General features: G+C 37.4%; 1 protein-coding gene across 1 annotated transcript in view; it reads left to right on the top strand.

Annotated features, from left to right (window-relative positions):
* The first annotated feature begins 4,205 nt into the window (after positions 1–4,205).
* Positions 4,206–12,836, top strand: part of tjp1a (tight junction protein 1a) — a 297,836-nt gene continuing 289,205 nt past the window's right edge. Inside the window, exon 1 of the mRNA XM_051920451.1 lies at positions 4,206–4,315. Coding sequence (XP_051776411.1) covers positions 4,221–4,315 — 95 coding nt within the window. The 5' untranslated portion in view covers positions 4,206–4,220. The remainder of the gene's footprint in view (positions 4,316–12,836) is intronic.

Below are 12,836 nucleotides of genomic sequence, written 5' to 3'. Positions count from 1 at the left end.
GTGAACATTGAAGCAGTAAATATAATTGAATGCATGGTTCCTGTAATCACAAGAATTTTAATTAAATAACTGGTTATAAAAGAAGCCTTTAGATATGGTTATGCTTAAGAAGAATTGGTCACTTTTCCTCTAAAAGTATTTATTTGAAGAGCAAAGAAACATCTTTTAGAAGTTTAATGCAATACCATTTGTAACTCTAAATAAGATAAAGGTGTCAGTGATGTTTTTATAGTAGAGAGACATTAAGGAACTCAAGCTGAAAAAAATGATATCCTTACCATAAAAAGTTTAAAAAATGTCACTTGGAGGATCTTTCAGGTATGTTGTGGAATGTTTGATAAACTACACTGAAACTTTAATGTGAATGTAATGCATCAGTCTAGTCGTTCTGTCATACAATAAAAAATGAGGGTTTTGATGCTTTTTTGCAGCAGCCACTGGAAGTTTTTGTCAAACTAAATGGAAAGCAACAATAGTAAACACTAGATAAAACATTTGTTTCTGAGGCAGATCAATGAAATGAGAGGTAAAAGCTGGTCTGTCAACAGTACAGTTATGCAAAGAACACTGGAAGAGCAACTATGAAATGACTATAAGGAAGAATGTAGATGTCTTTGAGATACTGTACTCCTAACCTTAATTCCACCATAAATCTGAGACAGTGCTTTAAAATTGTTGCCTTTCACCATTCCTTAACTAACCTGATATAGCTAGAGTAATATTGTAACTACAGATTGACAAATACTGCACATGTCATTATGTGCACATCTTTAAAGAGATTTATCCAGCATAACCTCTTACTGTCTCTACAAGACATAGTTCAAAAAGTACTGAGCCAGAATGATGCAATTTTAATGTTATTGTTTGCTCACAAGTAAAATTGCCACATTTAATGTCTTAAGATGTGAAAGTCTTAAATGTGAAAGAAAAATGGGGGGGGGATATAATTTAAAGTATGGCATATAGAAATTCATGACATATATTAGTTCTGTAAATACAACTTTGAAATTGTCCTTCACTTGAATGTATAATTAGAGGTACAGGCAGTCATTCATGGATGTCTGTTGATACAATGATGACACTGTCCATTATTTGTGTCCATCTCTGACACTCCCCTTCCTGTGTGTATGCAGGTGGGAGAGCAGCCCAATTCGTGAACAGCAGATCCGGGGCACATTGGGCAGGGGATGTTCCCACCAGGCACAGTGGATTGGCTTTGATAGAGATGTCTTGTTGATAGGTCCGTTGTTGTTCAAAGTGACGAACTCCTATGATGGTCCGTCTCCAAAGCTTATGACCCCCCAGTGTCTAAGGCTGCTTATGTGTAATGGAACAGGCCCCGAGAGAACACTTTAAGTGGTCCTTCTAGTATTTCTTTGACCCATCCGGGGAAGCTGAGCCTTGTGGATAAGGTGCCTGTTCCAGCAGAAGACCTGGCTGAGCAGCGTGGCCTCAATGTTGGTCGATGAGCAGCATTTCTTAATTTCAGTATGTGGGATCCTGTCTTCCCTAGTGATGTCCAGGATCTTCTGGAGCAGTGGATGTAGAACACTTCTAGGAAGCAGAAATGCTTATGGAAGGGAGTCTAGGACTCACTTCAATACAAGATAGTTAATATACACACCACATGATAGACCATGACCCTGGCTACCATGTGGAGATTCTGGTTAGTGAAGATCTGCAGCTCCTTAGTGTAGGACCTTGATATAGGAAAAAGGATGAGGTACATGGATGGAAGCAAGAGCCTGTGCAAAGGAGTTATTGATATTAGTGATAGTGAGGGTGCGCAATCCTCAGTAACTCCACTTCCTGTCAGGACTCCACTTGCTAAGCTGTATGCAGAAGGACAAGGGATGGCAAGAATTTGTGCCATTTTGGATGGGCCCTTGGTGAAATGGTGTTATTTGGTGGGGGAATTGAGTTATCAAGTGTACATTCACATCTGCATTCATATTAGTAATTGATTCCCCATGAGACGAACATCACAACTTGGCAAGGATCCTTACATGGAGCATCTTTATAGTTTAATCAGTTATTTAGTTCATAATGACTCAAACTATTTGTGCAAAATCTGTATGCCCGTATAGAAGCCAATAGTGTATTTAAAATAACATATCCATCAAATATGTTTGATAGAAGGTACAGATAAGTGAAATATTATGTCTATTGCATTACAAGAAACTTGCTGTTTCTCTGGCAAGTGAATATCATCTTATTTACATAGATGGCTTTAAATGAAGACTAATAAAACCTGCAGACCTAATGATATTAATTGTGTCAGTAATGTTGACAGAAATTAGAGATGATGTACAGCATATATAAACCTTTATTGATCATATTCTGACAGTAACTTCAAATGGGAGAATTACTTGATATAGTAAAACTTTGTAAACTGGGATTCCAATCCACAAGAAGATAGACAAATTGCATCCTAGTAATTACAGTCCAATATGCCATACTTCTATCCCATGCACAATTATGCAAAATATAATCATAAATTGTAAAACAATTTATATAAAAATAATATATTAAATAAGAGATGACATGGGTCTTCTGCCAAAAGCAATTTGTTTGACTTTTTTGAACAGACATTTTTACACTTAAATTCATGGCACTGATCATAATGTAATTAGTAAACCTGTGAAATTTTCAGATGATACTAAAATTGGAGAGATAGCTGTTACTGAGGAGGAAGGAAAGTCTATTTAATAGACTTGGACAATTTTCAAAGTTTGGCAAATGTTTGGAAAAAATGCAATATAATACAGGAAATGTGTTACGTTGCAGACAAAATTAATCTTAATTAAAAAATACCAGATCGGTTGATTTACATTGATTCTTATTCTTATTGTTTTAGTTAATGTGTAGAAGCAATTGAAAAGGTCAATACATGGTTAGGTTGTATGTTAGAAACTGTCCAGTGTTCTGCCTGGATAGAAAAATGGCAGGCAAAAGGTCAAAATGATGGACCAGGAGATGAAAAGAAAATTGAAAGCCAAAAATAAGCTGAGGTGAAACCCCACAAGGTTAAAACAAAGCCCAAAACGTTATCCAAAAATCATAGTTGAAAACTAATCACCTTAAAAGTACAAGTACACATAGGTGCAATTCCATCTTAAGTAGGGTTGGATTGCTGAGATCACATGATTTGATTTCCGGTCATCGTGAGGGCTGTGTGGGGAAGTAATGCATATCTTCAAAATCTAGTGTTGTTGACCAAGGGAACACATTGATCACAGAGGAAATGTTGGGGCTCCAACCGGCTCAACCCTTTTAATATTTAAAATGCCCAAAATAAACAAGCAGTCAGTGTCAAATAATGTCAAACAAAAACACATTTCTAAATAAGGAATAAACGAGAGGATTCACATTCTCTTATACAGGTCAGTACTCGGGTGGGAACTCCATTCCTCAGTATGCTTTCTCCAGAATGAGTCAACACATGCGGGGAGCACCTTGGTTTAATAGTGGAAGTTCAGAGTCATTTGCCCTCAGTGGGAGATTTCTCAGGGCTGTGGAAGAAAAAGGGGATGATACCATCAGTGATTAATGACACCACAAAGATAGACAGTGAAAAACATAGTAAAGAACATTGATGGAAATTTATTGCATGTACATTTATGACTGAAGCCAACATGTACATACTTCTTTACCCACAGTTGTGGGAATCTTGAACAAACTACCAAGTCATATAGTTGAGGCAGAAACCTTGAAATCTTTTAAAAAGGCTCTGGGTGAGATTTTAAGACAAGTTAGATATTGGCTAAACAAACAATCTTGATGGATTGAATAATCTTCTCTCGTATGTCAAAGTTCTTATCTTTTTATGTTACAAGTAATTCAAGAGTAATAAATCACACTTCTTTATGCAAGTATCTTGCTGTTTTCTGCATTTATCCCAGTTTACCTCAATAAATCACATCACCCTGCATTCCAGAGAATGTAAATATGTGATGCATAATTAAAATGTGCAGTATACTAAGATTATGGTGCTTTAGGATCTTAGTTTGTGTGAAAATTTGCGGCAGATGTTTGAAGTTTGAAAAGTCCATTGTTAAACGCACATAAGATCATGAATCAATGTTTTGCAGTAATTAGATTAGTGTTTCTGCAATATATGTAAGTAACTTTTTTTTTTCTTTTATTTTGGTTACGGGGTCCAGATCAACCTACCAGGATGAAAAAAAACATCCATTAAAAATAGCAAGACTGAAGTGCAGATGGTTCCTCATAACAAACCTGATATACCATTGAAGGATCAAAATGAGGTTCAGCCTCTTCTTACATCACTGACAGAGTTTTGCACCAGTGACAGGTAATATTCATTAAAAACTAGGCATGCTGATTCAAATGTGTTAAAGAGGCCTACAAAACACAACACTCACTTTTCAGCTATAGTTTTCAGTTTAAGTAAGGAACATGTTTTAGCTTAACTACCTTTTCTGGGTACTTATTATAATTACTTGGAAATAATGCTCTATAGTGTATACTAATAAGTTTTTTTTTGCTTTATATTACCTGAAATCTATGTTGTGAACAAGCTGGAATTCACTATATCATTCTTGAGCTTAGAGGAAGGTACAAAAGATGTTAGATATGCAGGACCAGTACCATGTCAGGTTATGTTTGTCAGAGCCTCTGCTATTTTCAAAACAGAAGTACATTTAAGAAGAACTGGATGAGATTCTTGAAAAGCTATGAAACCACTACCTTATATTGCTGGAGAAAGGTAGGAATATTCCCTTCAGCATAGAAATCTTAATAGACATGAAACAAGATGGTGTTTGCATCTGGTAACAAAGGTTCAGAAAATAAGCAAAATATATATTTTTTTTTTACTTCTTAAGAACAATCTGTAATATTAGCAGGAGTTGCAAGATGGCAGCATAGTACCATTGGTGACCTAAATGTATTAATTGTGACAGAATGTTTTCTTGCTGTGTGGAAGTAAGAAGGAGAGACACCTTAGCAAACAGAAAGGGATGCTTCAATTATCTGACTCATTAAATAACAGCAAGAAGAAATATCTCATTCTGCAATTCCAAGTTTTCTTCTTTCTTTTTTTAACTTTACTTTTTTCTTCCCTTCTTCTGATGGATATATCACAAAGTAGATAAAAATATAGCTGTTAGCATTGCCACTTCACAACTCTTGAACCTTGGTTTGATTTATGGTTGATGTGTCTTCTGTACGAAGTTTATATGTTCAGGTGGATGTATGTATGCTACAGGCATTCGAGGTGTTCGAGTTCCTCTTCCCTCTCAATGTCACTTCTTCAGCTCCTTCTGTCAATGTCATATGTGAATGAACACTGTCTCCCTTGTAAAACTTTAGCACTGGTACCTACTAAACTGTTCATTTTTTAGTCATCTTCTACACACTGCCACCCTTTGCCCTTAATGTATGTGATATATTCTGCTTTCTTCTTTCTCTTGAAACCACCTAAAAACAATACCCTAGTAAGTAAAAACAACCATAAAAGCAATGAATATTAAACATGTATTTTTAACTGGAAAGAAAAAACTACATCCAATATATCATATTCAGCAAATGCCCCTTCAATTGAAAGAGAAGCTTGTAATTGTGAATGTAAAGCAAAGAGCACCACAAAAATAAACCTGAGAATCCTGAATTAATAAATCAGGATGGCGATGTAGATCAAGTCCCCCAGATTCTATGAATTTTATTAAAATGGTTTGCAAAAGTTATATGATATTATGTAATGCTGAACAGTTGCAGCACCTTTTATTTAACATTGTAGGAGAGATAAGCATGCAGTATAAATTCGAGGATGAAAAAAGTTTATAGTGTAATACAATTTTAAATGAAAAAACTGGAGTATAACTGTTCAAAAGTAAGAAACTATGCAGTTGGCTGTGTTGTTTACATTTACAACTCCTAGGAAATAAATGTCTACCATTAATCATACAATACTTATCATTTAAACTGTTTCTTAGTTGATAGGACACAGCTTAGCATACTGAGGGAAAAATCTGTGACAGAAATTGTAAAAGCTGACAGGAATATACAAATTAAAATCCATTTTTGAAATGTATATTAAACCCATTTCACTGTGCAGTGTATGGGCCATGTCATATAAAAACCTGGGAGGCATCATTATGCTGGTGTTGACAGCACTCTTGAGGGATGCTGGACTTTGTAGCTACATGCAACATTCGCTGGTTACCCAAGGCTCCTGACAAACTTGCACAGTAAAGTCATTAACTTTCTGTAAGTTGGTTTGTCATTATAGTTTCAAATGGTGATACAAAGTGACATCACTGCAACTATAGCCATGAGAAAGTATTGAAGAACACCAGATGTAGTTTTTAGATCACTGGCTGTCAGTGTTAATGATGAATTCTCATTTCTAAGTGACAGTGCCTGATCCTATCATATAAATATCAACAATGACCTTTTGCACCACATTTTTGTGAGTTATAATACTAAATGCCTTTCTTCATGCATGTTTTACCTGTGTGTTTACATGTTTTTAAAGAGTTAGCCATGCATATAGCAAGGTCTCAGGGAATCTGAAGCCTATCCCAGGAGGTTTTGGGCACAAGACAGGAATAATTCATGAGCACCAGCGCAAAGTTAAGCATGGTTGTTAAAAAAGGTTTCATTACAAATCCCTGTACTTTTATGTAATATTTTACATAGGCTACCAAAGTCCAAAATTAAAAAAAAAATCAGAGAGTGGAAATGAGAGAAGGAACTTTGAATGTTGGCAGTATGACTGGTAAGGGGGGAGAGTTAGCAGAGGATGTTAGGGATGGAGCTGCCAGGTAAGAGGAAGAGAGGAAGAGCTAATGGAAGGTTTATGGATTTGGTGAGAGAGGACATGAAGGTGGTGGGTGTAATGGAGCTAGGTGCAGAGGACAGGAAGATATGGAAATAGATGATCTGCTGTGGTGACCCCTAATGGGAGCAGCCAAAAGAAGAAGAAGAAGAGGTACAGTAAATAACCTACTCTGTAAGGAGGAATAAGCTTTAAATAAAAATGTCAAGATGAGGGCAGAATCATGGCTGAAAATCAAATTTAGAACTAAATATTAAGAGGTAAAATTAGTAGACAGGGACATAAATGGAAAATAGATGCAGATTCAAATCACAATACAGTAGTACAAAATATGAAGACATTTGCAAGATCTGAGACCCTCCCAGCAGAGACTTAGGCTACACTGGTAAGACACAATTGACTTAATGTTTGAACAAAGAATGAAGCTCAAAACTATAAATCTACAGCTCCACTGATTGTATAACTAACAAATACCTCTGTTCACAAGCTAATCGCTAATGGTAAAAGTTGCCCAAAGCTGTTAATATATGGGAGGCATTGTATGTTAGGTTGAGCCCTAACTATCTTCACTCTCATTTATAACATTCAGAAAGAGCAAGTCCACATTGTATGATGGGACAGATAGGGCCAGGCCCTGTAACATCCAAATAACACATTAATGAACAACGCACATACTGTAGGTGCATTAAATTGTAAAGAAATAAAATGCCAGACAGTTCAAGAAATTTGACTATGTAGCTAATGCATTTGTTGTTCTAAATAATCCCAAAACACTATAAAATATTATTTTCTTTTAAAGTTATGAGAGTGTACAGCTGTGACATTATAACATTGGAATACCTGATACACCGTTTGATATCTGTGTGATCAAGCAATTCAAGTAGAGAGGTTAAAATTAATATAAAGTGTGAGAACCGGTCCGAGCACCATCAGACAAAGACCACGTCTTTATAAAAGCACACGTTTATTTTCTCAAACTCCCACACAGCACACAGTGCTCCTGCACCAAACACCCCTAATATGGGCCTTTCTCTCTCAGTCTGTGGGCCGCCTTTCCTCTCTTCACGGGAGCTTTGTCCTGCTCCCACTCCCGACTCTAGCTTCCTGATTGTAGGGAGGCGGCCCCTTTTATTCTCACCCGGATGTGCTCCAGGTGCCTGATGATAGTCTTCTGGCAGCACTTCCCGGTGTGGCGGAAGTGCTGCCCTTGTACTCAGGGCGTCCCTGGAAGGATCTTCCTCCACCTTCCCAGGTGTGGCGGAAGTGCCTGTTTCCCAGACTCCATGAGTCTCAGGGCGCCCCCTGGCGGTGGCCATGGGCCCCAATGGCCTTCAGCCTCCTTGCTCCTTTCCCATGGTCTCCTCAAAATCCAGGGCGGTTGCCCCCTTGTGGCCTGGGGGACGTATAAGCCACCTTCCGGTCCTTTCAGGCTTCCCGGCTGGGTCTGTCCCCCAGCCTCCTGTGACAAAAGAAAATAAAAGTTTTATCTACATTTCTGTAGTACTAGGGTGTTGTACCTTGTTAGCCAGTATGAATGTAGTGAGAAGTCAACAAAATGACACCTTTTATTGGCTAACTAAAAAGATTACAATATGGAAGCTTTCGAGGCAACTCAGGTCCCTTTTTCTTGCCGTAAAGTATACAGTGGTGTGAAAAACTATTTGCCCCCTTCCTGATTTCTTATTCTTTTGCATGTTTGTCACACAAAATGTTTCTGATCATCAAACACATTTAACCATTAGTCAAATATAACACAAGTAAACACAAAATGCAGTTTTTAAATGATGGTGTTTATTATTTAGGGAGAAAAAAAATCCAAATCTACATGGCCCTGTGTGAAAAAGTAATTTCCCCCTTGTTAAAAAATAACCTAACTGTGGTGTATCACACCTGAGTTCAATTTCCGTAGCCACCCCCAGGCCTGATTACTGCCACACCTGTTTCAATCAAGAAATCACTTAAATAGGAGCTGCCTGACACAGAGAAGTAGACCAAAAGCACCTCAAAAGCTAGACATCATGCCAAGATCCAAAGAAATTCAGGAACAAATGAGAACAGAAGTAATTGAGATCTATCAGTCTGGTAAAGGTTATAAAGCCATTTCTAAAGCTTTGGGACTCCAGTGAACCACAGTGAGAGCCATTATCCACAAATGTCAAAAACATGGAACAGTGGTGAACCTTCCCAGGAATGGCCGGCCGACCAAAATTACCCCAAGAGCGCAGAGACGACTCATCCGAGAGATCACAAAAGACCCCAGGACAACGTCTAAAGAACTGCAGGCCTCACTTGCCTCAATTAAGGTCAGTGTTCACGACTCCACCATAAGAAAGAGACTGGGCAAAAACGGCCTGCATGGCAGATTTCCAAGACGCAAACCACTGTTAAGCAAAAAGAACATTAGGGCTCGTCTCAATTTTGCTAAGAAACATCTCAATGATTGCCAAGACTTTTGGGAAAATACCTTGTGGACTGATGAGTCAAAAGTTGAACTTTTTGGAAGGCAAATGTCCCGTTACATCTGGCGTAAAAGGAACACAGCATTTCAGAAAAAGAACATCATACCAACAGTAAAATATGGTGGTGGTAGTGTGATGGTCTGGGGTTGTTTTGCTGCTTCAGGACCTGGAAGGCTTGCTGTGATAGATGGAACCATGAATTCTACTGTCTACCAAAAAATCCTGAAGGAGAATGTCCGTCCATCTGTTCGTCAACTCAAGCTGAAGCGATCTTGGGTGCTGCAACAGGACAATGACCCAAAACACACCAGCAAATCCACCTCTGAATGGCTGAAGAAAAACAAAATGAAGACTTTGGAGTGGCCTAGTCAAAGTCCTGACCTGAATCCAATTGAGATGCTATGGCATGACCTTACAAAGGCGGTTCATGCTAGAAAACCCTCAAATAAAGCTGAATTACAACAATTTTGCAAAGATGAGTGGGCCAAAATTCCTCCAGAGCGCTGTAAAAGACTCATTGCAAGTTATCGCAAACGCTTGATTGCAGTTATTGCTGCTAAGGGTGGCCCAACCAGTTATTAGGTTCAGGGGGCAATTACTTTTTCACACAGGGCCATGTAGGTTTGGATTTTTTTTTATCCTTAAATAATAAAAACCACCATTTAGAAACTGCATTTTGTGTTTACTTGTGTTATATTTGACTAATGGTTAAATGTGTTTGATGATCAGAAACATTTTGTGTGACAAACATGCAAAAGAATAAGAAATCAGGAAGGGGGCAAATAGTTTTTCACACCACTGTATGTGCTCAAACATGCTCAGAATAAAATGTGGCATTATGTGCTTTTGCATCATCTCAAGTCAAGTTACTTGGTGCCATAGGAATGTATTTTAATTGATCCACCAAGTACTGTATATGTTCCTTAAAATTTCTGATTCTAACTCGACATGGCTCACCTAGGTATTTCTTAAATATGTTTATAGAGTTGTGGAAGATGGATGTTCTCTTGTAAAATACATGGTACATTTTAGTCTTGGCTGACTGTAAAATTATTCTTTATCTTTCCCATTTGAAAAAGACAAACATAATTTCTATTTGTGTAATCTACTGGTGTAAGCATCAGTGTTTTGATGTTGTGTGACAATGTCTTGCTCTAGGTCAGATTTACAGAATGATTTGTGACAGAGATTACATGGTTCCTGGAGGTTATAAGTTTTCATTAACTGTCCATTTCTCATATTTTAATATGTGCAAAAACAGAAGAACTGAGCTGAGTATAATTGTTTTCCTGTAAGCACTTTGTACATATAAAGGCTGAATAAATAGCAGTGAAGTGTTCCATATTTTTTCGGATTAAGGTCTCAGTGAATACTTTAATTCAAATTCAGTCTCTGATATTCACCCACTGATACAAAAACTTATTTTGCAAGCTGGAATCCCAGCATATGATATTGTAGACTGTTTTAATTAATTATACTATACAGTTTGGAGTGCAGAAGCAGAATCAAAAATGCTTAGTAACTTGCAAAGCAAAACCCAATTTATTGTTTCATTTTATTATAAATTATCTTTAAATTTTACCCTTATTAAGCAACACTCAGTACCCCAGAATAAAATATACAAAATAAAAAACTAAAATATCACATTTACATAAGTATTCAGACCTTTTACTCAGTACTTTCTTGAAGCTCCCTTGGCAGTGATGTCTTGAGTATGATGAGATAAGCTTCACACACCTGGATTTGGGGATTATGTGCCAATGGGATGGGATTGTCTTCTCTGCAGATGCTCTCAATCTCAGTCAGGTTGGACAGAAATTGCCAGTGCACAGCTATTTTCAGGACTCTCCTGAGATGTTCAATTGGGTTCAAGTTTGGATTCTGGCTGGGCCATTCAAGAATATTCACAGTTAACCCTAAGCCACTACTGTGTTGCTTTTATTTTGTGCTTAGGGTCGTTGTCCTGTTTGCAGGTGACTCTTTGGCCAAGTCTGAGGTCCAGACTTTTATTAAGGATATGACAGTATTTTGCTGTGTTTGGCTTTCTATCTAGTCTCCCAGTCACTGCTGCTGAAAAACAACCCCACAGCATGATGCTGTCACTACCGTGTTTCATTTCTGGAATGGTATTGCATGGATGATGAGTGATGTTGGGTTTCCTCCAGATGTGACTCTATGAACTTTGTCCAAACGGTTCAGTCTTGGTTTCATCTGACCAGAGAATCTTGTTTATCATCATCTGAGAGTTGTTTAGGTGTCTTTTTGCAAACTGCAAGAGGGCTTTCATGTATAATGTGGCCACTCTGCCTTAAAGTCCATACTAATTCAATGTTGCAGAGGTGGTTTCATGAAGCTCAGCCTGAGTGACCATTGAGTCCCTGGTCACCTGTATTACCATGGGCCTTCTCCTCCAATTACTCAGTTTGGTCAGGCAGCCGACTCTAAGAAGAGTTGTGATTGTTCCAAATTTGTTCCATGTAAGAATTATGAAGGCCACTGTGTCTTTGGAAACCACTAATGCTGCAGGCATTTTTGGGGCCTTACCCAGATCTGTGCCTTGACACAGTCCTTTCTTTAAACTCAAGAGCATATTCCTTCAACCTCATTGGCTTGGTTTTTGCTTGAGACACATAGTCAACTGTGGGACCTTATATAGACATATGTGTGCCTTTGCTAATCAGTCTAATCAATTGAATTGACCACAGCTGGGTTTTAAACAAGGTGTAGAAACCTCTCTACAATGATAAAATAGAATGGGATGTACAAGAGCAAAATTTCAAGTGTCATAGCAAAGGGTTTGAATACTTGTCTCAATGTGATAGTTCAATGTTTTATTGTTAATAAATTCAGAAAAATTCATAAAATCCAAAAGTGAAAGTTTTGCTTTCTCATTTAGGATATTGATGTGGGGACCAATGAGTTAAAATGACTTTAGCATTAAGCTGTAACATAACAAAATGTAAAAAAGTAAAGACAAAAGCAAGACACAAACATATATTTATACAGACTGAAGATTTGGAAGTAATCAACAAAAGTTTGGACATCTCTAGAACTTGTTTGCATCAACTTTCAAGGATTAATTAACTTTCATTGCTGCAGAAAAGCTGTAAGTTGTTAACCCATCAGTTGTACCATGAAAAAGGTCTGTTTATATACATTGTGTTATTTTTCAGTTTTTGTTAACCTAAACTTTCTTTTTATATCTGGTAGTTTAACATTTACTTTTGCAGCATTTCATGTTATTCGCTGAACTGCTTACCTTTCAATAAAAACCTGAAAAATGGGAATGTTGTGAAGATTTTGACCAGTAGTGTATTTACAGAAATATATACAGTATGTGCAGTATATGTATACTGTAAGCCCATACAATATAAACAGGACAACTGCTTTTGGGTTTTAACCTAAAGCCTTGACTTAAAGGTACAGCAACCCATATATAATTATCAAGAAAGTTAGACTATTTTCGTTTACACTTGCTTTCCCAAATTATTTCAAGATTCTGTCCGCTTTCCATGTTTGTGGGTTAAACTAATTTTTAGCATTCTTTTCTTCCAGCTGTCTCCCCATTCTGTTAT

The sequence above is a fragment of the Erpetoichthys calabaricus genome, chromosome 17 (assembly GCF_900747795.2).
Source record: "Erpetoichthys calabaricus chromosome 17, fErpCal1.3, whole genome shotgun sequence".
In the NCBI taxonomy this organism is placed as follows: domain Eukaryota; kingdom Metazoa; phylum Chordata; class Cladistia; order Polypteriformes; family Polypteridae; genus Erpetoichthys; species Erpetoichthys calabaricus.
The sequence above is the reverse complement of the archived record's forward strand: the minus strand, read 5'-3'. Positions and strand labels throughout refer to the sequence as shown.